Genomic DNA, 26,670 nt, shown 5'->3' with positions numbered 1-26,670 from the left:
TGAACGGAGTGGGAATGGAGGGATACAAAAGAATGGTCTAGTTTGGACCAGGGAGCGGCGCGGGCTTGGAGGGCCGAAGGGCCTGTTCCTGTGCTGTATTGTTCTTTGTTCTTTGTTTGTTCTTTGACTATTAGGGATGGGCAGCAAATGCTGACCTTACCAATGGCGCTCATATCCCATGAACAAATTAATGCAAAAAATATAATTAAACAATTTCTACTGCCGCATAAAAAGTGCAGGGGATTCAACTAAGCCTTTAAAATCCAACCAGACTGTGGCACGGTGGCACAGTGTTAGCACTGCTGTCTTACAGCGCCAGAGGCCCGGGTTCGATTCTGGCCTTGGGTGACTCTTTGTGTGGAGTTTGCACGTTCCCCCCGTGTCTGTGTGGGTTTCCTCTGCGTGCTCCGGTTTCCTCCCACAGTCCAAAGATGTGCGGGTTAGGTGGACTGGACATGGTAAATGTATGGGATTACAAGAATAGGGCAGAGGAGAAGGCCTGGGTGGGATGCTCTTTTGGAGAGTTGGTGCAGATTCAATGGGCTGAATGGCCTTTTTCTGCACTATAGGGGTTCTGTGATTTTGATATGGTGAATAGACTGTTTTAACTCTTTCCGGAGTCATAGAATCATAGACACTTACGGCATAGAAAGAGGCCATTTAGTCCAACATGCATGTGGTGGCTCTTTGAAAGAATAGTCATGCTTACATGCCCACTTTTTGTCTATAACCTTGCAAGTTTCTCATCCTGAAGTAGCTGTTCAATGCTCTTTTAAAATTAGTTGTGGAATCTGATTCCAACATTTCTTCAGGTAGCGCTTCCCAACCATGACTACTGTCCCTCTGTGTAAAATTGTATTCTGACCTCCCCACTTGATATTTCGCCAATGATTTTGAACTTGTGACCTCGAATTATTGACGCAATTGCCAAAGGGAATTATTTCTCCAGCAAAAATCTCTCATCATTTTGAAAACCTCTTATTCTTTCTTGTTCCAAGGTGAACAGTCCTTTCCAATCTTTGCCCGTAACTGAAGCCCCGTTTCTCCCGTAGCATCCAAGTAAACCTGCCTCTATATGTTTTCTAAAGCCACTGAATTGTTACGTTGCAGAAGGAGGCCGTTTGGCCCATCAAGTCTGCAACAGCTCTCCAAATGAGCATCATGACTTTGTGCCACCTTCCTGCCTTTTCCCCGTATCCCTGCACGTTGTTCCTATTCGAATAATTATCCAATGCTGTCTTAAGTGCCGGGATTGGACCTGCCTCCACCACACTTCCGGGCAGTGCTTTCCAGACCCCAACCACTCGCTGCGTGAAAAGGTTTTTCCAAACCTTTACACCTTCCCTGTGATGTGGTGCCCAGCTTCTCCACAGTGCTCCAGCTGCAGCCTACCCAATGAATAATGAATTTCTACCAAGATCGCTTATATTTATTTATTATTTTTTACGAGTGTCACAAGTAGGCCTGGATGAACACTGCAACGAAGTTACTGTGAAAATCCCCCAGTCACCACTCTCCGGCGCCTGTTCGGGTACACTGAGGGAGAATTTAGCATGGCCAATGCACCCAACCAGCACGTCCTTCGGACCGTGGGAGGAAACTGGAGCACCCGGTGGAAACCCACACAGACATGGGGAGAACGTGCAGACTCCACACAGACAGTGCCCCAAGCTTGGAATCGAACCCGGGTCGCCAGCGCTGTGAGGCAACAGTGCTAACCACTGTGCTACCGTGTTGCCTATTCATAAACCCCAAAAACCCACGTGCTGTATTGTACATGCTTTACCAATTTGCGCTGCAATAAATAGAATCATTTATAGTACATTGTCTTTCCATCATCGCCTCTCCAAAGCACATCACTTCACACTTCTCCATATTGAACTCCATCTGCCACGCTTCTGCTCACTTTGCCATCCTGTCTGTTTCACCCTTAAGCCTATAACTATCCTCTTCACCATTTATTACACTGCTTTGTCAACTTTCATATCATCGGAAAATTTTGTAATGCTGCTCCCCATACCCGAATCTAGGTCATTTATAACAATGAGCGAGCAATGGATGGGCAACTGACCCATGGAAAACACCACTGTAAACCCACCTCCCCCTATGAAAAATATCTGGGCAGCACGAGAGCAGCACAGTGGTTAGAACTGAGCCTCACAGCTCAAGGGACCTCGGTTTGATTCCGGCCTTGGGTGACTGTTTGTGTGGAGTTTGCACATTCTCCCCGTGTCTGCATGGGTTTCCTCTGGATGCTAGGGTTTTCTCCCACAGTCCAAAGATGTGCAGGTTAAATGGATTGGCCACGCTAAATTGACACTTTAGTGTCCCAAGATATGTAGGTTAAGTGGATTAGCCATAGGAAATGTGTGGGATTACGCGAATAGGGTGGGGAAGAGGGCCTGGTTAAGATACTATGTCAGAGAGTCGGTGCAGACTCAATGGGCCGAATGGCCTCTTCTGCACCGTAGGGATTCTACGAACGTGAATGAGCTCCATGCCTTCCTGTCAAATAACTAATTTTGTATGCGCTCTCCGTTTAATTCCATCAGCTTTTATCTTCTTCTTTAGCCTCATATGAGCTATTTTTCTGTCGAAAGTCTGTCCATAAGACCATCTGCGACATTTCCTTGATCAATCTGTGTTATCTGATCAAATAATTCAGTCCAGTTTCCCAGACATGATTTGTATGCTGCCTCTCCTCAACAAATCAATGCCATTTCAAATGAAAGTTCATTTCCTCCCTGATAATGGTGTCCAATAATTTCCCCACCACCAATCTAGGTTGACTAACCCGTAATTTCTTGATTTTTCCCTCTCCCCCTTCTTGACTCGTGTTTTCTATGGAATCCCTACACTGCAGAAGGAGGCCATTCAGCCCATCAAGCCTGCACCAACTCTCCGAAGGATCATCTTATCTATCCCCGTAACCCACACATTTACCCAGATAATCTCCCACATTTTGGGACAGTAAGGGGCAATTTAGCGTGGCCAATCCACCTAACCAGAGCACTGGGAGGAAACCCACTCAGACATGGGGAGAATGTGCAAACTCCACACAGACAGTCACCCAATCCTGGAATCGAACTCGGGTCCCTGGTGCTGTGAGGCAGCAGTGCTAACCACTGTGCCGCCCATTAATCTAATGTTAATGTTCTTCCAGTCGTCCAGCGGTAGTCCTATACCACTCTGCACTGATAAATTATGACTACTGACTCTGCACTTTCTACCATTGCTTCTTGCAACAACTCCAGGATGCATTCCATCTGGACAGGCTGATTTTCAGTAATAACATTTTGATTGCATTTTCTCCATCTTTTACTATCTTATCTACAGCTTCCCTTTTGTCTTTAAGTGTAACCTTCTTATTATCAGCTTCCTTTGTGAAAACAGATGCAAAGTAATCATTTAATTCTTTAGCCACGTCTTCTGCTTCTACATGAAGAGTTCTAAATGATCAATGAACCAATACGTTAAAAGGGATTAAATGAAGCTTCTTCATGCGGACGGTTTTAGAATCAGCTCTTCTTTGTATTCAGGGGATGTGGGCATCACTGGCTGGGCCAGCATTTGAACTGCGTGGCTTGCTAAATCATTGAAGAGTCAACCACAATAGAACATAGAACATAGAAAAAATACAGCACAAACAGGCCCTTCGGCCCACAAGTTGCGCCAGTCATGTCCCTACCTACCTAGGCTTATATATAGGCTCACCTATAACCCTCAATCCTATTAATTCCCATGTACTCATCCAGAAGTCTCTTAAACATAGAACATAGAACATTACAACGCAGTACAGGCCCTTCGGCCCTCGATGTTGCGCCGACCAGTGGTACCAATCTAAAGCCCCTCTAATCTACACTATTCCAATATCATCCATATGTTTACCCAATAACCACTTGAACGCTCTCAACGTTGACGAGTCCACCACTGCTGCAGGCAGGGCATTCCACGCCTTTACTACTCTGAGTAAAGAATCTACCTCTAACATCTGTCCTATATCTCTCACCCCTCAATTTAAAGCTATGTCCCCTCGTGCTAGCCAACACCATCTGAGGAAAAAGGCTCTCACTATCCACCCTATCTAATCCTCTGATCATCTTGCATGCCTCTATTAAGTCAACTCTTAACCTTCTTCTCTCTAATGAAAACAACCTCAAGCCCCTCAGCCTTTCCTCATATGATTTTCCCACCATACCAGGCAACATCCTGGTAAATCTCCTCTGCACCCTTTCCAACACTTCCACATCTTTCCTATAATACGGCGACCAGAACTGTACGCAATACTCCAAATGCGGCCGCACCAGAGTTTTGTACAGTTGCAGCATGACCTCCTGGCTCCGAAACTCAATCCCTCTACCAATAAAAGCTAACACACCGTACACCTTCTTAACAACCCTATCAACCTGGGTGCCAACTTTCAGGGATCTATGCACATGGACACCCAGATCCCTCTGTTCATCCACACTACCAAGTATCTTACCATTAGCCCAGTACTCTGTACTCCTGTTACTCCTTCCAAAGTGAATCACCTCACACTTTTCCGCATTAAACTCCATTTGCCACCTCTCAGCCCAGCTCTGCAACTTATCTATGTCCCTCTGTAACCTGCCACTTCCCTCCGCACTGTCTACAACTCCACCGACTTTAGTGTCATCCGCAAATTTACTAATCCATCCTTCCACGCCCTCATCCAAGTCATTAATAAAAATGACAAACAGCAATGGCCCCAAAACAGATCCTTGCGGTACACCACTAATAACTGAACTCCAGGATGAATATTTCCCATCAACCACCACCCTTTGTTTTCTTACAGCTAGCCAATTCCTGATCCAAACCACTAAATCACCCTCAATCCCATGTGTCCGTATTTTCTGCAAAAGCTTACCATGGGGAACCTTATCAAACGCTTTGCTGAAATCCATATACACCACATCAACCGCTTTACCCTCATCCACCTCTTTGGTCACCTTCTCAAAGAACTCAATAACGTTTGTGAGGCACGACCTACCCTTCACAAAACCGTGCTGACTATCCCTAATCAAATTATTCCTTTCTAGGTGATTATAAATCCTATCTCTTATAATCCTTTCCAATACTTTGCCCACAACAGAAGTAAGGCTCACCGGTCTATAATTACCAGGGTTGTCCCTACTCCCCTTCTTGAACAAGGGGACAACATTTGCTATCCTCCAGTCTTCTGGCACTGTTCCTGTAGACAATGACGACACAAAGATCAAAACCAAAGGCTCTGCAATCTCCTCTCTAGCCTCCCAAAGAATCCTAGGATAAATCCCATCCGGCCCAGGGGACTTATCTATTTTTACCCTTTCCAGAATTGCTAACACCTCCTCCTTATGAACATCAATACCATCCAGTCCAACAGCCTGCATCTCAGTACTCCCCTCAACAACACTGTCCCTCTCCAGTGTGAATACCGACGAAAAATATTCATTTAGTGCCTCTCCTATCTCTTCAGACTTCACGCACTAAAAATACCCTATCGAGTTTGCCTCTACCACCACTGACAGCAGCCGATTCCACTCACCCACCACCCTCTGAGTGAAAAACTTACCCTTGACATCTCCTCTGTACCTACTCCCCAGCACCTTAAACCTGTGTCCTCTCGTAGCAGCCATTTCAGCCCTGGGAAAAAGCCTCCAAGAATCCACCCGATCTATACCTCTCAACATCTTGTACACCTCGATCAGGTCACCTCTCATCCTTCATCTCTCCAAGGAGAAAAGACCGAGCTCCCTCAACCTATCCTCATAAGGCATGCCAACCAATCCAGGCAACATCCTTGTAAATCTTCTCTGCACCCTTTCAATAATTTCCACATCCCTCCTGTAATGAGGCGACCAGAACTGAGCACAGTACTCCAAGTGGAGTCTGACGAGGGTCTTATAAAGCTGCATCATTATCTCCCAACTCCTAAACTCAATCCCTCGATTGATGAAGGCCAGCACCCCATATGCCTTCTTAACCACCTCCTCTACCTGTGAGGCCGATTTAAGAGTCCTATGGATCCGGACCCCAAGGTCCTTCTGATCCTCTACACTGCTAAGAGTCTTACCCTTGATATTATACTCCTTCATCCCATTTGACCTGCCAAAATGGACCACTACACATTTATCCGGGTTGAAGTCTATCTGCCACTCCTCCGCCCAGTCTTGCATCCTATCTATGTCACGCTGCAGCTTCTGACATCCCTCCAAACTATCCACAACACCACCAACCTTTGTGTCGTCGGCAAACTTACCAACCCATCCCTCCACCTCCTCATCCAGGTCATTTATGAAAATGACAAACATCAAGGGTCCCAGAACAGATCCCTGGGACACTCCACTGGTGACCGACCTCCATTCAGAAAAAGACCTATCTACAACCACTCTCTGCCTTCTGCAGGCAAGCCAGTTCTGGATCCACAAGGCAACAGCCCTTTGGATCCCATGCCCTCTCACTTTCTCGAGAAGTTTTGCATGGGGGACCTTATTGAACGCCTTGCTGAAGTCCATGTAAACCACATCTGCTGCTTTTCCTTCGTCAATGTGTTTAGTCACATTTTCAAAGAACTCTGCCAGGCTCGTAAGGCACGATCTGCCTTTGACAAAGCCGTGCTGACTACTTTTGAGCATACTAAACTTCTCTAAATGTTCATAAATCCTGACCCTCAGGATCTTCTCCATCAACTTACCAACCACTGAGGTTAGACTCACCGGTCGGTAATTTCCTGGGCTATCCCTATTCCCTTTCTTGAATATAGGAACCACATCCGCAATCCTCCAATCCTCCGGAATCTCTCCCGTCTCCATCGATGACGCAAAGATCATCGCCAGAGGCTCTGCAATCTCTTCCCTCGCCTCCCACAGTAACCTGGGGTACACCCCATTCGGTCCCGGCGACTTATGTATCTTGATGCTATTCAAAATTTCCAACACATCCTCTTAATGTCCACAATGGAGTCATATAGGAGGAGATTTCCTTCCCTAAAGGACATTAGATTTTTGCAGCAATCAACAATGGTTTCTTGCACTAAACATTCCACATTTTTTGATCTGGGTGGGATTTGAACCCAGATCCTCAGAGCATTATTAACTTGGGTCTCTGGATGACTAGTCCAGTGAAAATACTACTCCACCACCTCCCTCGTTGGTAGAGCAATCTAATTAGTCCCCAGTGCTTGGCAATGTTGTCCTCTTCGAGCATTTATCCAGTTTCCTTTTGAATGTTATGACTGAATCTGCTTCCATCAATCTTTCAGGTAGTGCATTCCAGATCACAACTCTCTGTGTAAAAAAGAAAATCTCTTCATCTGACCCCTGGTTCTTTTGCCAATTATCTTAAATATGTGTCATCTGGCTACTGACCCTTCTGCCTCCTTATTTACCTGTCAAAACCCTTCATGATGTTGAGTACCTTTATTAAATCTCCACTTGACCTTCTCTACTCTAAGGAGAGCGAGCACCCTAATAGCACAGGCACAAGATACCTTATGATCTCCTCCTATGTAGCTATGTTTGGGGCGGCATGGTGGCACAGTGGTTACACTGCTGCCTCACAGCGCCAGGGACCCCAGGTTCGATTCCCAGCTTTGGTCACTGTCTGTGTGGAGTTTGCATGTTCGCCCTGCATCTGCATGGGTTTCTTCTGGGTGCGCCAGTTTCCTCCCACACTCCAAAGATGTGCAGGCTAGGTGTATTGGCCATGCTAAATTGCCCCTTAGTGTCAGGGGGACTAGCTGGGGTAAATACATGGAGATAGGGCCTGGGTGGGATTGTGGTTGGTGCAGACTCGATGGGCCGAATGGCCTTCTTCTGCACTGTAGGGATTCTATGATCCTATGATATCTACAGCTCTGTGGAAAGAAAGAAGCAATTAAGTATTTACTTTGTGCCAAATACCACATTAAAATTGCAGCACACAGAAGCCTCCAGAGTTGTAGGCAACTTGCATCATTATTATTTATCCTACTAAGGCTGCTTAGTGGCAGAAAAAAGACTTGAAGAAAATCAGTATTTCGCTTTGATTTTCCATCAAACCTAGAGCCAAAATTGTGCTGATGCCAGTTAGGAGAAACCTAAGTCCAACTTTGCTTCATTGGATCTCAGGAACAGAAGTTGTCCCTCTGAAATTCACAGCTGATTCGTATTTCAACACTGTTTACATGCCTTTGATTGACTATTCCTTGATACCATTAGCAAACAACAGTCTCAGTCTTAAAAGTTTCAGTTGACATGGTATTGGGGTAGCACGGTGGCACAGTGGTTAGCACTGCTGCCTCACAGCACCAGGGACCTGGGTTCAATGCCAGCCTCGGGGGACTGTCTATGTGGTGTTTGGCACATTCTGTATGGAATTCCACTGGGTGCTCCGATTTCCTCCCACAGTCCAAAGATGAGCAGGTTAGGTGGATTGGCCATGCTAAATTGCCCCTTAGTGTTCCAAGATGTGTCGCTTAGGTGGATTAGCCATAGGAAATGTGTAGGGTTACAAGGATAGGGTGGGAAAGAGGGTCTGGGTAAGATACTCTGTCAGAGAGTCGGTGCAGACTCGATGGGCCAAATGGCCTCTTCTGCACTGTAGGGATTTAATGATCTTTTGGAGAAGGTTTCAAATGTCTACTACGCTTGGTGCAAAGAAGTGCTTCCTGTTTATCTTTCAGCCGGATGAATTTTGAAAGAAAATGTTCATGCCCCACCAGTCAATTAATGATAGCTTTCTCTTTGTCCAGTTTCTGTTGGCTATGAGTACGAGTCGTGTCTGGATCTCATCCTCTGGGAGAAGAGAACAGCTGTTCTGCAAGGGTATGAGTTGGACTCTTCGAACATGGGTGGCTGGTCACTCAACAAACACCACGTTTTAGACGTTCAAAATGGTAAGTCATTCAGATAGTGAAAAAAAACACACACTGATTGTCTGTCTGCCTGTCACACACTCCTTATTTGGGTTCCTGCCTTTAACACACAGACACACCTGCAGCTCCATATTTATGCCACAAGATGGAGCTTTATAAGGTCCAGCATCACCCCAAAAGAAATTTGTTATCTCTTGACTGGAGCCCCACAAGATCGAAGGTTAAATTGGAAAGGGTCCAAAAATGCTCAGACCCTCTGCAGAAACATAAGGGAAGTTGGCTGGGAATCCAGCTTTTTGACCCTGACTTCCACTCCCTCAACTTCCAGCATTCCCGACATCATCTAATTTAAAGATCTTCAGCAGGCCCCATTGTGTCGAAAGGCCTCCTTTCCATTCTGACAAGGATCTGGTTTCTGGTTTCCCCGGACATCCAAATCAGTGGGCTCTACGGAGGAGGAATCTGCAGAAAATCCAGTTGCTGAAGCCTTCCGAACAGCTTTGCAGAGGGTGGCACGGTGGCACAGTGGTTAGCACTGCTGCCGCACAGCGCCAGGGACCCAGGTTCAATCCCGGCCTTGGGTCACAGTCTGTGTGGAGTTTGCACATTCTCCCCGTGTCTGCATGGGTTTCCTCCGGGTGCTCCAGATCCCTCCCACACTCCAAAGATGTCCAGATTAGGTGGATTGGCCATGCTAAATTCCTCTTTCATGTCCAGAGATGTGAGAGTTAGATGGATTAGCCATGATAGAAACGCACAGGGTTACGGGGATAGGCCAGAGGAGAGGGCCTGGGTGGGATGCTCTTTCGGAGAGTCGGTGCAGACTTGATGGCCCGATGATCTCTTTCTGCACTGTAGGGATTCTCTGTGGCAGTGCTTCCTAAACTTTTTTCATTGGGCCGCACTTTCGGAATAAAAATTTGCTCGCGCCACACCAAATTTTTTATTGATAAGAAATACATTCATAAACAAAAAAAACCAACTCCTAGCAGTGCTTGATTCATAACATAGAACACAACTACTTTATAATATGATCCTGGGACATCGTCCTCAGCATCACTTGATGCCCTTGCTCTTACTTTGGAAAAATATCTATGTTTAAACGTTTCTTTGATTGTCCTTGAATCTTCCCGCCACACTTGCCATCCTCTCTCGCCGCACCAGTGTGGCGCACCGCACCCTTTGGGAACCACTGCTCTATGGAGTGGGTGGAATTCCTCTGGCTATAATCAAGTAGAAATTACTGAACTGATGAAAACTTACCCTCTTTGCTACGAATCTCATTGTAAAAGCCCTTGATAACTTACTGAGTGACATTGTAACAGGGTTTTCAATTATGTACTCTGTTCACCATTACTGCCGGACAGCTTTACTGCCCTTGAAAAACCAATTTTATGTTTGTGCAATGCCAAATATCACCATTGTGATGAAAATCAACATCTGTTTTATAGTTTGTTTATAATATTTCAGTTTCTGCCTGAATCCCACGTAGATGTCCGAATCAACTATTGCACTCCCTGTAAAATTTAGTTAAAAGAGAAGATAGCCATCCCAATTTGTTGTCTGTGAGAATTCTTCTCACGGCACGGTGGCACAGTGGTTCGCACTGCTGCCTCACAGCGCCAGGGACCCGGGTTCAATTCCAGCCTTGGGTCACTGTCTGTGTGGAGTTTGCACATTCTGCCCATGTCTGCGTGGGTTTCCTCCGGGTGCTCCGGTTTCCTCCCACAGTCCGAAGGTGTGCAGGTTAGATCGATTGGTCATGTTAAATTGACCCTAGTGTCAAGGGATTAGCAGGGTAAGTGTGTGGGGTTGCAGGAATAGGGCCTGGCTGGGATTGTGGTTGGTGCAAACTCGATGGGCCGAATGGCCCCCTTCTGCACTGTAGGGATTCTATGATTCATTGTAATTGGCTGATGAACCTGCTTGCCAACAGCATTGTTGCTGGCCACCTGGAGATCCCTTTGACTTGACACAACTAATGACGGGAGATCCATATAAACATACGGATTAGGAGCAGAAGAATGCCACTTGGCCCCTCGAGCCTGCTCCTTTATCTGATAGGGTCAAGAGCTGATCTGAATGTTACCTCAACTCCACATTCCTCCTACCCCTGCCAACTTTTCACCTGCCCCTTATTATCTAAGAATCTATCTCAGTCAGCCTTAAAAATATTCAAAGCCCCTGCGTCCACTGCATTTTGAGGACAAGAATTCCAGAGACTCATGATTCTTTGAGAGAAAAAAATTCTTCTCATCTCTGTCTTACAAAGAACAATGCAGCTTAGGAACAGGCCCTTCTGCCCACCAAGCCTGCGCTGATCATGTTGTCCTATCGAGATCAAACGCCTGTGTCCCCCTCTTCCCTGCCTGTTCATGTGTCTGCCCAAATAAGTCTTAAATGTCACTAACATATCTGCCTCAACCACCTCACTTGGCAGTGCATTCCAGGCCCCCACCTGTGTAAAAAAGCTTCTCCCACACATCTCCACTGAACCTTTCCCCCCTTATCTTGAACTTGCGCCCCCTTGTAATTGTCATTTCTGCCCTGGGAAAAAGCTTCCAACTGTTCACCTTATCTATATCCCTCATAATTGTATAGGCTTCTATCAAACTTCTATCTTAAATGAGCAGTCCCTTATTTTTAAACATTGACTCCTAGGACTAGATTCTCTGACAAGAGGAAACATTCTCTCCACATCCACTTTGTCAAGACCCCTCAGGATCTTAAGTCCACCCAACAGAGATGGTTAGATCTTTGGGGCCATCACTTCACCACTGATTGCAAAACCTGTGCTTGAATTACCGATTGGTAAATTGGAAGACGTAGTGGGTTTCCTAAAGGATTGCCACGGTCTTGTTGGTAAATGTTGGTGAACTTCCCAGAGAAATGGTGTAAACAGGCATTTAAGGCACTGAAATTGAGGAGGGAAAGCAGAGTAACTCTAAGAGTCTAAATTCAGGACCCAAATCAATAACCACATGTATTTTTAGATTTATTTTCTCAGAAGCAAGATGATTAGATTTCTCTAGAACTCAGTAATATCGCATTGTAAATACTGGAAAATAAATATTCAAACCTCATGACGTCCGACAGAAAAGCAAACCTTCATTTTAACATGTACAGATTTTAGCGTATTTGGTTCATTTACGACTGCATCTAATAATTAAAAAATCGCTATCTGCGTTTAATAATATCAGATTAATGCACTTATTGGCTGATTTAAAAAGGCAATTATTGAAATAATGAATTGAATGGAGTAATGATTAATGCAAACATACATAGGAAGATACAAATTAGGAGCAGGAGTAGGCCACTCAGCCCATCGAGTCTGTTCCGCTATTCAATAAGATCATGGCTGATCTGATTGTAGCTTCAACCCCACACTCCTGCCTACCCCCAATAACCTTTCACCCTCTTGTTTGTTAAGAATCCACCGACCTCTGCATTAAAAATACACAAAGACTCTTCTTCCACTATCTTTTGAAGAAGAGAGTTCCAAACCCTCTCAATACTCAGAGAGAAATTCTTTTAATCTCTGTCTTAAATGAATGACCCCTTATTTTTAAACAGTGACCCCCTTGTCCTAGATTTTCCTACAAGAGGAAACATCCTCTCCAAATCCATCTTGTCAAATCCTCTCAGGATCTTATAAGGTTCAATCAGGTTGCCTCTTGGGTGGCACAGTGGTTAGCACTGCTGCCTCACAGTGCCAGAGATCCAAGTTCGATTCTCGGCTTGGGTCACTGTCCGTGCAGAATCTGTATGTTCTCCCCGAGTCTGCTTAGGTTCCCTCCGGGTGCTCCAGTTTCCTCCCGCAGTCTGAAAGACGTGATGGTTAGGTGCATTGGCCATGCTAAATTCTCCCTCAGTGTACCCGAACAGGCGCCCAGAGTGTGCGACTGGGGGATTTTCACAGTAACTTCATTTCAGTGTTAATGAAACCCCACTTGTGACTAATAAATAAACTTTAACTCTTATAGGTACTAGTCTAATAAACCTTCTCTGAACTGCTTTCAATGCATTTACATCCTTCCTTAAATAAGGTGACCAATACTGTACACAGTACTTCTGATGTGGTCTCTCCAGTGCCCTGTATAAGTGAAGCATGACCTTCCTACTTTTGTATCCAATTCCCTTTGCAATAAATTATAACATTCTACTAACTTTCCTGATTACTTGCTGCACGTGTACTAACCTTGTGTGATTCATGCATTAGGACATCCAGATCCCTCTGCATTTCAGAGCTCTAGAATTTCTCACTTTTAGGCAATATGTTTTTTTTATTCTTCCTGCAAAAATGGACAATTTCACGTCTTCTCACTTTATACTCCATTTGCCAGACCTTTGCCCACTGACTTAACCTATCTATATCCCTTTGTAGCCTCCTCATGTATTCTTCATAACATACTTGCCCTACCTATCTTTGTGATCAGCAAATTTAGTGACCATATCTTTCGCCCCTTCATTCAAATTATTGATATAAATTGTAAAAGGTTGAGGCCCATCACTGATCCCTGTGGCACATCGCTTGCTACATTTTGCCAACCAGAAAAAGACCCATTTATGCCTACTCTCTGTTTCCCGTTAGCCAGCCAATCTTCTATCCATGCCGATATGTTACCACTTAAGCTATGAGCTTTTATTTTCCATAATAACCTTTGATGTGGCACCTTATCAAGTGCCTTCTGGAAATATAAGTATAGTAAGAGTTTTAACAACACCAGGTTAAAGTCCAACAGGTTTATTTGGTAGCAAATGCCATTAGCTTTCGGAGCGCTGCTCCTTCGTCACCTGGTGTTGTTAAAACTCTTACTGTGTTTACCCCAGTCCAACACCGGCATCTCCACAATACAAGTATAGCCAGTGGTTCTCCTTTATCCACAGCACATGTTAAAGCTTCAGACAGCTCCAAGAAATTGATTGAACATGATTTTCCCCTCACAAAGCCACAGTGACGTTGCCTGATTACCTTGAATTTATCTAAATTGCCATGTTATTATCTTTAATAATAGCTTCTAACATTTTGCCTCAGACAGATTTGCTCACTACATCTAAAAAAAACCCTATGTTGAATGCATTTTGTCGCTTCTTCAGTTCCTCATGACAGGTATAAATATTGGAGGCGATTCTCTGGCCCCCACGTGCAGGCGCAAATAGCGTCAAATTTCGCGAGAGGGGCCATGACGTGATTTGTGGCAGGGGGAACCCCCTTTAGGGAATCACCCTTCCCCCGGCTAACGATGTACACTGCTTCACGCCAAGCAAGGGCATGAACCAGATTTTCCAGGTTTTAGTCGGATTCACCTGGTGTTCCGGTATTCACCGACCAGCCGGCGCAATGGGAAGCCGCCCAGAATGACCACTGGTCTCCACAGGTTGGGGGTGGGGGGTGCTCGGAGGTCATTGGAGCCCCCGAGTCGTCAGGGACATAGCATGGGAGAATAAAGGAGAAAAAAATTGTCTCTATGTAACAGGCTATCACATCAAAGTGTCTTTCATGCTGAATGCCAACTGTTGACTCTTTTGAAGGAAAACGTGGGAATACTGTAGGACCCTTCCACAAACAGCAAATATACCTATTGATTAGGGTTTTATTTTTGCTGCCTTTAATCAAGGGAGAAATATTTGCCACAACACCAGGAGGACACTTGTATTCGTTAACATTTTATCTGTTACCTTCTTGCTTGGGATGTGGCCAGATGTGCCACAGGTGATCGTGGTGTTTGTCTTGAACAACTGCAATATATTCTGGTGATGGCATTCCCATATTCCCATTAAGTAACAAATTCCAGGATTTTTAAGTGGTCACGATAAATGAACAGCTGCAGATGTCCAAGTCAGAATGGAGAGAAACTTGGGGATAATGATGTCCCAGGAACTGTTCCAGATAATCCGTGACAGTTCTTGTATTTTTTTTTTAAACAGTTATTAGAATAGAATCATAGAATCCCTATTGTGCAGAAGGAGGCCACTTGGCCCATCAAATCTGCATCAATTGTCTCTGACAGAATGCCTTATCCAGTTTGTGATATATATAAATGATTTGGAAGAAGATGTAGCTGTTCTTGAGTCGGTTGGTATGTGATTTCAGACTTCTGCATCCTTTTCCTTGATTTGATTTGATTTGATTTATTATTGTCACATGTGTGAGTATACACTGAAAAGTATTGTTTCTTGCGCGTTATACAGACAAAGCACACAGTACATAGAGAAGGAAAGGAGAGAGTGCAGAATGTAGTGTTACAGTCATAGCTGGGGTGTAGAAATAGATCAACTTAATGCAACTTTTCCTGACAGAAGAACAAAGAAAATTACAACACAGGAACAGGCCCTTCGGCCCTCCAAGCCTGCACCGACCATGCTGCCCAACTTAACTAAAACCCCCTACTCTTCCGGGGACCATATCCCCCTATTCCCATCCTATTCATGTATTTGTCAAGACGCCCCTTAAAAGTCACTACCGTATCCGCTTCCACTACCTCCCCCGGCAATGAGTTCCAGGCACCCACTACTCTCTGTGTAAAAAATCTGCCTTGTATATCTCTTTTAAACCTTGCCCCTCGCACCTTAAACCTATGCCCCCTAGTGATTGATTCTTCCACCATGGGAAAAAGCTTCTGACTATCCACTCTTGTCCATGCCTCTCATAATCTTGTAGACTTCTATCAGGTCGCCCCTCAACCTCCGTCGCTCCAGTGAGAACAAAAGAGAAGGTGGCAGAGAGTATGTCCGGGGCGCGTGGGGTCCTCAATTATGCTGGATGCTTTTCCGAGGCAGCTGGAAGTGTGGATGGGGTCTACTTCAAAACTGTTCAGTGGGATAGATGAATCAAACGTGGCCCGAGTTGAACAAAACGTGGAAAAGCCATCCATTTCTCTCCATTTTGACTGCGGATTAAATCTACGGTCGATCCATTTGTTGTACAAGGCTACCAATTTCCCTAATTGAAGCTTTTACTTTGCCACATCAGCGATGGTTCAGTTGGAACAAAGGGCTAATTGAATCGTGATCTGAAGAACATGCGGGATGGAGCAATTAAAAAAAAAATTAGCACAAGTCAATTCTCAAAAAAAAAGCATTGTGCCGGTGAATCGATCCTTTGAATTATTCTGGGATGTGCGGTGACAGGCAATAACTTTTCTGAAGTGAATTGTGTCTAATTGAATAAACACAGTGATTAGTCGTGACGACAAGCTGTGTAGGCTGGAGGGATTCATTCCCGAGCAGAATCCAGACACTGACAGGTGTTTGTGCGGACACCCAGAAAAATGGTGATCAATATTCTAATGGAGATAAAATATTGTTCATCGCTCTCTTTGTATTTTATGGAGGGAAATTGTAAAGTAGTAATCTCTCATCATAATGACAATGTATCAGATGTAATAACAAAGCATGCTGACATGGAAGGATTCTTTGATGAACATTACAGCGCTTAGCTATTTGGGGAAAGTAATTGTCACAGTTGGGTGTTGTAAATGCACACTAAAGCTGTTATAGCTTGTTTTAAAGCTGTTCTGTGGGATAGATTAATCTATGAAGGCCCGACGTGAGTGAAGCATGAAAATTTCCCATACACTTGAATTATAGCTCTGTAAAACAGTCAAAGGCCCTGTGTAATTTTCCCATTGATGGCCTATTTATGGATTTTACTCCCTCGGTTTTCTCCCCTCTCCACTGAAGTCACTGACCCATGGCCCCAACATGTAAAAGCAGCTGTTTAGGTTTTTTGACCAGCATGGAAAAGGGATCCCAAAACTGGCCTTTTAGCAGGAGTCCTGCCAAGGTTACAGCAGTTGGCAGAAATCCTGCAGGAATTGACCCTTCACCTGTCACGTTGATTTAATTAAACAAAGAGTTGCGGTTATTATGTTTTCAAATATCGTGAACCAGTGGACTACCCCTGGCATTTACTCCCAGTAAGTCTAATGATGTACAAGGTGTGTTTTTATCCATATAATCTGCAATATGTTATCCTGCTGCAAAAGCAGAGTTGGGTCCTGCTCACGCCACCGTGTCTAAATTGTAGTTAGATAACCGGAAGGTGAAGCCAATTAAAGTTGCATTTGTAGATTGGAAGGTTTTTGTTGACTTTGGATTCCTGGCCAATGATAAGGGAGGGCTTGTGGTATACCGGGCAGCATCCCTGCCTCTGAGCCAGAAGCTCCGGCTGGGATTCCCACCCCTTGGTGTGGTGCATCCATAACACGGTCATACAGGTTAATTATCAACTTGCGAATTCCTTCCACTACACTTAGGACAGGCGGTTAGAGCAGGAGAAACGCCTAGTCAGCCATGCTTCGTGCAGAGTGGTCACACTCAAGCTATAGCCTCTGTAGGTGGCAGGTTAGTGACCTGTTCCAGGAAAGACTCGCCATGAAAACAGGCCTAAGCAATTTGCATCACAAGAAAGCCTCTTAAGTCTACGTTTGATGGTAAGAATGCAAAATATCAGAGCAGGATAGTCACCAGGTGAGTTCTTTTTATTTAAAAAATATTCTACGACAATAATGCCCCACTTGTCCAGAGCATAACATCTCACATGCGACTTCCCTGTTCCACACAAAAGACTTATCTCACATAATATGGATGCTCTCAATACTTGAAAGTTGCACAGGAAAATTATTGCTTCAGAGCTACAATGCACCTTTTTTAAAATTCATTCATGGAACAAAGGATGGCTGGCCAGCATTTATTGCCCATCCCTAGTTGCCCGAGAGCAGTTGAGAGTCAACCACACTGCTGTGGCTCTGGAGTCACATGCAGACCAGACTAGGTAAGGACAGCAGATTTCCTTCGCTAAAGGACATTAGTGAACCAGGTGGATTTTTTGACAATGGACTAAGGTTTCATGGTCATCAGCAGATTCTTAATTCCAGACATTTTTTATTGAAATCAAATTCTACCATCTGCCGTGGCGGGATTCGAACCTGGGTCCCCAGAACATTAACATCAACTTCCCGCTGCCTCGGAAAAACAGGCAGCATAATCAAAGACCCCACGCACCCTGGACACACTCTCTTCCACCTTTTTCCGTCGGGAAAAAGATACCAGAGTCTGAAATCACATACCAACCGACTCAAAAACAGCTTCTTCCCTGCTGCCGTCAGACATTTGAATGGACTTACCTTGCATTAAGTTGATCTTTCTCTGCACCCTAGCTATGACTGTAACACCACATTCTGCACTCTCTCCTTTCCTTCTTTATGTACGGTATGCTCTGTCTGTATAGTGCGCAAGAAACAATACTTTTCACTGTATGTTAATACATGTGACAATAATAAATCAAATCAAATCAAATCTGAGTTTTGGATTGATAGTCTAGCGATAATACCACTAGGCCATTGCTTTAAGCTGCAGAAGAGCACAGATTCTAGTATGTTACAATCCTCCTTTCCTTGTTTTATACACTTGTCCGCCTCTGTACGAACCATGCTAAATTTAAACTAGACTGGCCACACAGCAGGGCTCCATGTGCAGTCCTTGTTCTGTTTAGGGAATAAAAAAATAACAGCGCTAATATCAAGCTGGCTGGAGATGCAAACATCATGTTCGCTATAAATTATTTAACAGTGTGAGGAGAGTGTTTCTGACTTTGAAGTTCTCCTTTGAAGATGAAAACAAGGTGCAACCTTCAGATTTCCTGTCCCACCGCCCACAACAGTTCGCACACTTCTTCCCACATTTGCCCATTAATGTAATCAGCTGCAACTCTGCGTGTTAGCACTCGCCTTGCCTGTAAATGTTCCCTCCCATTAACCTCTCCTCCCCAAGCCCATGGAAGAAAGAGACAGATGCTCAGCTGGTTCCCACAAGGGAAGCTAATAGATGTGAATGTACTGAACTGCGAAGCTTCCCCGGCTTTTGTTTCAACACTTTGGGGTTGTATGAGGTCAGGGATGTAGCTTCCTACATGACTACTTTCTCAGTGGCACTCCAACTTGCCTTTTCCTGCTTCAGGCCACCCATTGAATCCCTACAGTGCAAAATGAGGCCATTTGGCCCATCGAGTCTGCAGCAACCACAATCCCACCCAGGCCCCATGACCCGAAACCCCACATATTTAACCTAGCTAGTCCCCCTGACACTAAGGGTCAATTCAGCATGGCCAATCAACCTCACCCGCACACCTTTGGACTTTTACATATCAATAAATACAGATATACATCTAAAAGCTCTTGCAGTCAGAGCAAAATGCTGTAATAAGAAATTGCAAGTCAATATTTCCAAAAATGACTATTTGGCTGGAATGTTACCACCGTTCACACCGATGGAATTTTCCCATCCCGCTGCAGTGAACAGAAGAGATATGGCTGGCATCAAATGCCCCGCCCTCGCTGCAGTGGGAGCGTGGCATGAATGGCAGGTCAAATCTCACCCTTTGTGTTTCAACGCTAGTTGGTTAAAAGCTCCCACTTTCAACTTTGCTTGCTCACCACTTGCGACCATCAGTTCCTCCGCATTCGCCCATCCAAACCTAGATGTTTATAGGGGTCAGTTTGATTCGAATCCTGGAATGTCGGGGATACAGTGTTGCGCGTGGTACTTCACACCTACGCATGCCCAATTACAGACATAAATGCATTCAGTGCAGGAAGTGGAAAGTTGTTACTGTGACTTGTTCATTTCTAAAGTTGCATTCAGTCTAAAGATGTGCGGGTTAGGTTGATTGGCCAGGTTAAAAATTGCCCCTTAGAGTCCTGGGATGCGTAGATTAGAGGGATTAGCGGGTAAATATGTGGGGGTAGGGCCTGGGTGGGATTGTGGTCGGTGCAGACTCGATGGGCCGAATGGCCTCCTTCTGCACTGTAGGGTTTCTATGATTTCTATGATTTCTAATCAAACCCACAGAGTCAGTCTCGGTATGTAATACAGTGTGAGCGTTGTAATTGTTGCTGGAATGTCAAAGCCCGGGATGGGCACAAAAATTAAGATCTGAAATGAGTACTGACAATCACTAGATTGATTCCAGAGATGAGAGGTTTGTCGTATGAAGAGAGATTGAACACCTTAGGTCTATACTCTCTGGAACTTAGAAAGAATGAGAGGAGATCAAATTGAGGTAAACAAGATGATAAAATATATGGCTAAAGTAGACGTGGAGCGGATGCTTCCTCTTGTGGGGCTTTCTAGGATGAGAGGTCTACGGATAAATTTAAAACAGAGTTGAGGAGAAACTACTTCTCCCAAAGGGTTGTGAATCCATGGAATTCGCTACCCCAAAGCGCGGTGGATGCTGGGACAATCAGTAAATTTAAGGAGATGTTAGACAGATTTTTAATTGGTAATGGGTTGAAGGGTTATGGGAAGAAGGCAGGAAAATGGGGATGAGGAGCATATCAGCCATGATTGAATGGCGGAGTGGGCTCAATGGGCTGAATGGCCTAATTCTGCTCCTATATCTTATGAATTTATGAACTAGTCGCCAGCCCAAACAGGCACAATTCATTCATTCTGACCAGCGAAGTTATTCAACAGGCCCTTCCAAAATACTTCAGCATTCTAAGAACAATCTGCTGTATTTTCATCAGCCATATTGATATCTGATCAAATGAAAGATAAGTGCCATTTTGAAACAGTTTGTTAATAATTCCAGGCATTCTTGTTATATTAAAGCAGTTCTGAAGGTGCAGTGGATAAATGTGGTCTGATACCGGACAATGCAAACTAGTTTTTATTTTAAACATCCTTCTTGTAAAGTTTATTATCCAATGTCCTGACCTTGTGCGGACAGTGCAGCCAGCAGGATGTTGGGTGGGTTTGATCCCAAACCATGTTGAATCTGCAGGCCTCAGTTGGAGCCAATGTGGGAGAGCTGTGGCTGGCCTTGATACATCCAACTATAGACGGGATAGAAAGAAATCATCCATTACTCCTGATTCCAATTGCCATCCAATAATCCTTACTTGCAGCCTGATGGCATTCTCCGTTGGCCTTGGGCAGGATCGTACGAAACCCAGACGTGCCAGTAAAATTCCACCCATAGAATAGTGCAGAAGGAGGCCATGTTGCCCATTGAGCCTACTCTGGCAACAGTCCCACCCAAGCACTATCCCTGTAACCCCATGTATCTAACCTGCTAATTCCCCTGACACTAAGGGGCAATTTAGCATGGCCAATCCACCTAATCCGCACATCTCTGGAGTGCGGGAAGACACCGAAGCACCTGGAGGAAACCCACGCAGACAAGGGGGGAACGTGCACACTCCACTCGGGGAGTGACCCAAGGCCAGAATTGATCCCTGGTGCTGTGAGGCAGCAGTGCTAACCACTCTGCCACCGTGTCGCAACTAAATGCAGAATGTCAAAAAAGAGGACTACCAGTATCCAAGCAAGTGTAATCTAGTCTATCATGGCCTTGGGGTAGAACAATGGAAAATTGGGATGATGAAGATACTTTTTTTAAAAACCTGCCAACCCGTGCTTGTAGAACTCACAGGGGGGAACTCAAAAACAGCTTCTTCCCTGCTGCCATCAGACTTTTGAATGGACCTACCTCGCACTAAGTTGATCTGTCTCTACACCCCAGCTATGACTGTTACAGTACATTCTGCACTCTCTCGTTTCCTTCTCTATGAATGGTACGCTTTGTCTGTATAGCGCGCAAGAAACAATACTTTTCACTGTATGTTAATACATGTGACAATAATAAATCAAATCAAATCAAATCCTTTCCTTACTATCACGTTTACTTTGGTGGAATCCATTCTGCGAGACTGGACTGAGTGACCAACGACCAAGTTGAGGCAAAATCTTTTAAGGAAAGAATAAGTAAATATGTCAAGGCGAGGAAGACATGGTGGGTCTGGGGAGAGATGGGAGAGCTGTTTATAACTAGCTCTTCAACCACCGTACAAGGATAACCAAATAAATGTTTATAATTAGCAGTCATCAGCTACAAAATTGCTTTCATCTAACCTCTTTCCCCTGAGTAACAAGTCAGACTTCATCCAGAATGCTTGATAGACATGGCTAAGATCTAATCGTTGTGTTTATACTTCAGCTGATCAAGCAACAGGTGACTGTCAAATGATTCTAACCTTTAGAGATTGATGCAGGCTTGACATTCAACAGTGATTTAATCTGTATTCTCTTTCCAGGACTGCTGGAGGTACGACCTGTCTTAATCAATTATTTTGATTGGTGTGGCCTAATGTGAAATTTAAATTGGGCTTTATGATTTATGATGATGATTTTGCAATCAAGGAAAATGCCTCATTGTTTGTGACAGTGATAAAGTTAGTATTATCACCTTCCTATTAGGGATCCTGTACAAAGGGAACGGGGAAAACCAGTTCATCTCTCAGCAGCCGGCTGTGATCAACAGCATCATGGGCAATGGGCGAAGGCGCAGCATCTCGTGCCCAAGCTGCAATGGCCAATCGGACGGCAACAAGCTCCTGGCGCCCGTGGCCCTGGCCTGCGGAATCGATGGCAGCTTATACGTCGGTGATTTCAACTACATCCGCCGCATCCTCCCTTCAGGAAATGTGACCAGCATTCTCGAGCTGAGGTAGGTCTAGGACAACAAAAACCTGCCCTGCGTGCTGCGGCTTCGGAAATGTTCTCCTTTCCAACCCTTGCCCTCCCCTACTCTCCCACCAAGGCAGAGAATCTGAGCGGCCCTGCAAAGTAAAATCATCAAATTTTGTGCCAATGAAAGACCCATCACCCCACCCCACCCACTTAAGGGCAGGCAGTGGCGTAGTGGTATTATCGCTGGACCAGAGACCCAGTGTAATGGTCTGGGGACCCGGGTTCAAATCCCACCATGGCAGATGATGACATTTGAATTCAATAAAAATCTGGAATTAAAAGTCGAATGATGACCACATTGTCGATTGTTGTAAAAACCCATCTGGTTCACTAATGTCCGTTAGGGAAGGAAATCTGCCGTCCTTACCCGGTCTGGCCTACATGTGACTCCAGACCCACAGCAATATGGTTAACTCTTAACTGCCCTCAGGGATGGGCAATAAATGCTGGCTTAGCCAGCGATGCCCACATCCCATGAACGAGTAAAATTAAAACACCCACCCTAGTATAAGATTAACATTAATGTAGACACAGACCTCGGTAGAACTCGTGTGTTGATTTTATTTGAATAGACACAAGAAAAGAATAGTCAAACATTCCACTCTCTTAAAGGTTAACATTTGACATTCTATGAGGGGGGGAAAACACAAGAGAAAGTCTAACTACCCCTTCATCAGTCAAGATGGCAGTAACAAAGCTACTATTGCAGCATTGGATCCGGGTAGACTTTAGTTGCTTTTGAGTGGTGCCTGTCTCGATTAATTTGACAGAAATATTTGAATGCGACGGTTCACTGCTGCGGAGTGGAAGAGAGCTGACTTAAAGCATAAGGTCTTTGCCAAATGCTTTAATTAGCTTCAAGTCCCCTTTCTAGCAAGGAACCTGCAGCATCTCAAAGCACACTCATTAGAATACAATTGGGCATGCAGTTTCTTTAAAGAACACTTCCAGAGCTCAACAGTTGCAAATATATAACTGACACGGTGAAATTAATTTGTACAATTTGAATAATCCGTGCGCAAATTATTGTATGGCTTTGTTCAACTGCCCATTAAATTACGCTGCTATTTGCATTCATGGAATGTCAGGTGGTGTGAAAGTTCATTGGCTCAATGGGAATTTCTTCTGCCGTGCGGACAGCAATCTAGATTGCCGTTGCTTGCATGTGGGTCACCGCTGGCAACCATTAACACAGCGCCGTTGCTATGAAGGGGTTACGCCTTCAAAAATTTTATCTGCCTTGTTATGAAGGATAAAATGAACAAGTGTCTGGCCAGTGCACTGGCCAACACGTCAAAGTCAATCTGTGTTGCAGATTGCTATTAGCGTGCACTTGTAGTGAAGCAAGACTGATTTGCCTGGAAACTGTGTTCACATGATATTAAGATGATGTGACGGCTTCTCCTCTAATACAGCGTGAACAGTTTGAACCATTTTGACACACTGATATAGATGCACTGTATTCAAACTGGACTCATTTGTTTGTGTTCCACACCTAATTCACACTTCTCTTCTCTTTTCCTTTCTTGCTACGTACTAAGAAATAAAGATTTTAGACACAGGTAAGTTTCGAGAACTCTTGTTGTATCCTTGACTACGTTTGCAGCATCTTCTATGTTATAATTAACTTTCTCCTCCGTTATAAACTGTCCTTTCATTATCGTGTCTGAGTCCCAACTTTACTCACCCAGGGCTGGTGGATCAGTCTTTGCTTTCAATAATCTATTGGGGGTTTGGGGGGATGGGCAGAGACAGAGAGTGTACCATGGAGGAGCCATCGGTCTAAATCAACATCTTCACTGTTAAAATCGTAAAAACACAGAAACAAAGCCTGATTGCTTTCCTTAAATATTCAAGAATTAAACTTGAGCTTGTCTTATTACATTCGCTTATAGAATCGTATAGCACGGAAGGGGGGCATTTATCCCACCTAGATCTTTGACAGAGTTATCCAATTAATCATGCACATATTTGCTCTTGCTCTATAACAAAGATGTGCAGGTTAGATTGATTGGCCATGCTAAATTGACCCTTAGTGTCCAAAGTTGTGTAGGTTAGGGGAGGATTAGTGGGGTATATGTGTGCTGTTACAGGCATGGGACCTGGGAAAGATGCTCTATCGACGAGTCGGGGCAGACTCGATGGGCCAAATGGCCTCCTTCTGCACTGTAGGGATTCTATGATTCTATGAACCCTTGACAGAAACAGACTCTTGGGTTGGGATTTTGCAGTCCCACCAGTGGCGGGCATTGCCTGGAATGAAGAGCTTGTCATAAGAGGAATGGTTGAGGACTCGTTGGAATTTAGAAGGATTAGGGGGGATCTTATTGAAACTTACAGTATACTGCCAGGCCGAGGAGAGGATGTTTCCACCAGTAAGAAAAACTAGAACCAGGGGGCACAACCTCAGGCTAAAGGGACGATCCTTTAAAACAGAGATGAGGAGGAATTTCTTCAGCCAGAGAGTGGCGAATCTGTGGAACTCCTTGGCGCAGAAGGCTGTGGAGGCCAGGTCATTGAGTGTCTTTAAGACAGAGATAGATAGGTTCTTGATTAATAAGGGGGTCAGGGGTTATGGAGAAAAGACAGGAGAACGGGGATGAGAAAAATATCAGCCATGATTGAATGGCAGAGCAGACTCGATGGGCCGAGTGGCCTAATTCTGCTCCTCTGTCTTATGATCTTATGGGACAGGAAAACTTGGAGAGCGGTCTTTCCCATCCTGTCCCTGTGGCAATTCCCACAGTCGGGGAGACTGGTAAATTCCATCCCACCACAATACAGCACAGGAACAGACCCTTAGGACCACCAAGCCTGCACCAACACATGACACCTTTCTAAACTAAAGACCTTTTGCCTCTATGCTGTCCGTGGAGCGGCACGGTGGCACAGTGGTTGGCACTGCAGCCTCACAGCGTAGGGGACCCAGGTTCAATTCCCAGTTGGGTCACTGTCTATGTGGAGTTTGCACTTTCTCCCCGTGTCTGTGTGGGTTTCCTCTGGGTGCTCGGGTTTTCTCCCACAGTCCAAAGATATGCCGGTTAGGAGTATTGGCTGTGCTAAATTCTCCCTCAGTGTACCTGAACAGGCACCTGAGGGTGGCGACTAGGGGATTTTCACAGTGGCTTCATTACAGTGTGAATGTAAGCCTACTTGTGACTAATTAATAAACTTTTTACTTTATATTCTTCCATTCCCTGCCTTTTCATGTATCTGTCAAGATGCCTCTTAAACGTTGCTATTGTATCTGCTTCTACCACCTCCTCTGGCAACACATTCCAGGCACTTAATACCCTCTGAGTAAAACACTTGCCCCACACATCTCCTTTAAACTTTCCCCCTTTTACCTTAAACCTAAGTCCCCGAGTAATTGACATTTCTACCCTGGGAAAAAGACTCTGACTATCCATTCTACCCATGTCGCTCATAATTTTATAAACTTCTATCAAGTCGCCCCACAGCCTCTGACATTCAAGTGTAAACAAAACCAAGTTTGTCCAATCTCTCCTCATAGCTAATACCCTCCAAACCAGGCAACCTCTTGCGAAAACTTTTCTGTACCCTCTCCAAATCCTTCAGGTAGTGTGGCGACCAGAATTGTATGCAAGTTTGGTTTAGTTTATGTGGACACAAGAAGTGAGAACAGCCAATCATTTTCAGTTCTATTTAAGATTAATATTTCAAATTCTGTGGGGCAAAACATTTGAAAGGTTCTGTGGGGCAAAGGCATGAGAAAGGCTATCCACTATTGGCCAACCCTATGAGAAATTCAGTATTTCCCTTTCAAGTGTATATCCAATTTCTTTTTGAAATTAAATTATGAACCTGCTCCTGTCCTTCCGGGCGTTGCATTGCTGATCACAACTCGTTGAATTTTTAAACAAAACCTCCTTATCTTTTCTCTGAATATTTTACCAATCATCTTACATCTGTGTCCATTGGTTACTGACCATCCAGCCACTGGAAACAGTTGTTCCGTTAGTCTCTTTGACAACGCCCTTTATGATTTCATGCACCCTCTATTAGTTCTCGCCTTTTAACCTTCTCTGTTCTGAGGAGAATTTTAGCCTCTCTGCACAACTCAAGTCCCTCGTGTGAAGCATAGAATTTCAAGTTCTTCCAGCTTTCTGAATGTTTCTGCGTCAGAAACTGCTTGTTTTATTATGCTCTGTTTTTCCATTTTACCGTTCACTGCTTTGGCTCTCTTTGGTCTCTCTTTCGTGTCAGTTGAGCTGTCACCTTTCCTCACTTCCCTCAGCTTTGAGAAGTACCTTCCC

At 44.6% G+C, this 26,670-nt stretch overlaps 1 protein-coding gene across 2 annotated transcripts in view; it reads left to right on the top strand.

Annotated features, from left to right (window-relative positions):
- The window catches only part of tenm3 (teneurin transmembrane protein 3), a 593,227-nt gene that overhangs the window by 510,186 nt on the left and 56,371 nt on the right, over nt 1-26,670 (top strand). For both annotated transcript variants that reach the window (XM_078215101.1, XM_078215099.1), the window contains 2 exons: nt 8,735-8,878; nt 22,121-22,370. In XM_078215101.1, the coding sequence (XP_078071227.1) occupies nt 8,735-8,878; nt 22,121-22,370 (394 nt within the window). The remainder of the gene's footprint in view (nt 1-8,734; nt 8,879-22,120; nt 22,371-26,670) is intronic.

This window comes from Mustelus asterias, chromosome 6 (genome assembly GCF_964213995.1).
Source record: "Mustelus asterias chromosome 6, sMusAst1.hap1.1, whole genome shotgun sequence".
In the NCBI taxonomy this organism is placed as follows: domain Eukaryota; kingdom Metazoa; phylum Chordata; class Chondrichthyes; order Carcharhiniformes; family Triakidae; genus Mustelus; species Mustelus asterias.
This window is presented reverse-complemented; position numbering and strand designations above follow the sequence as displayed.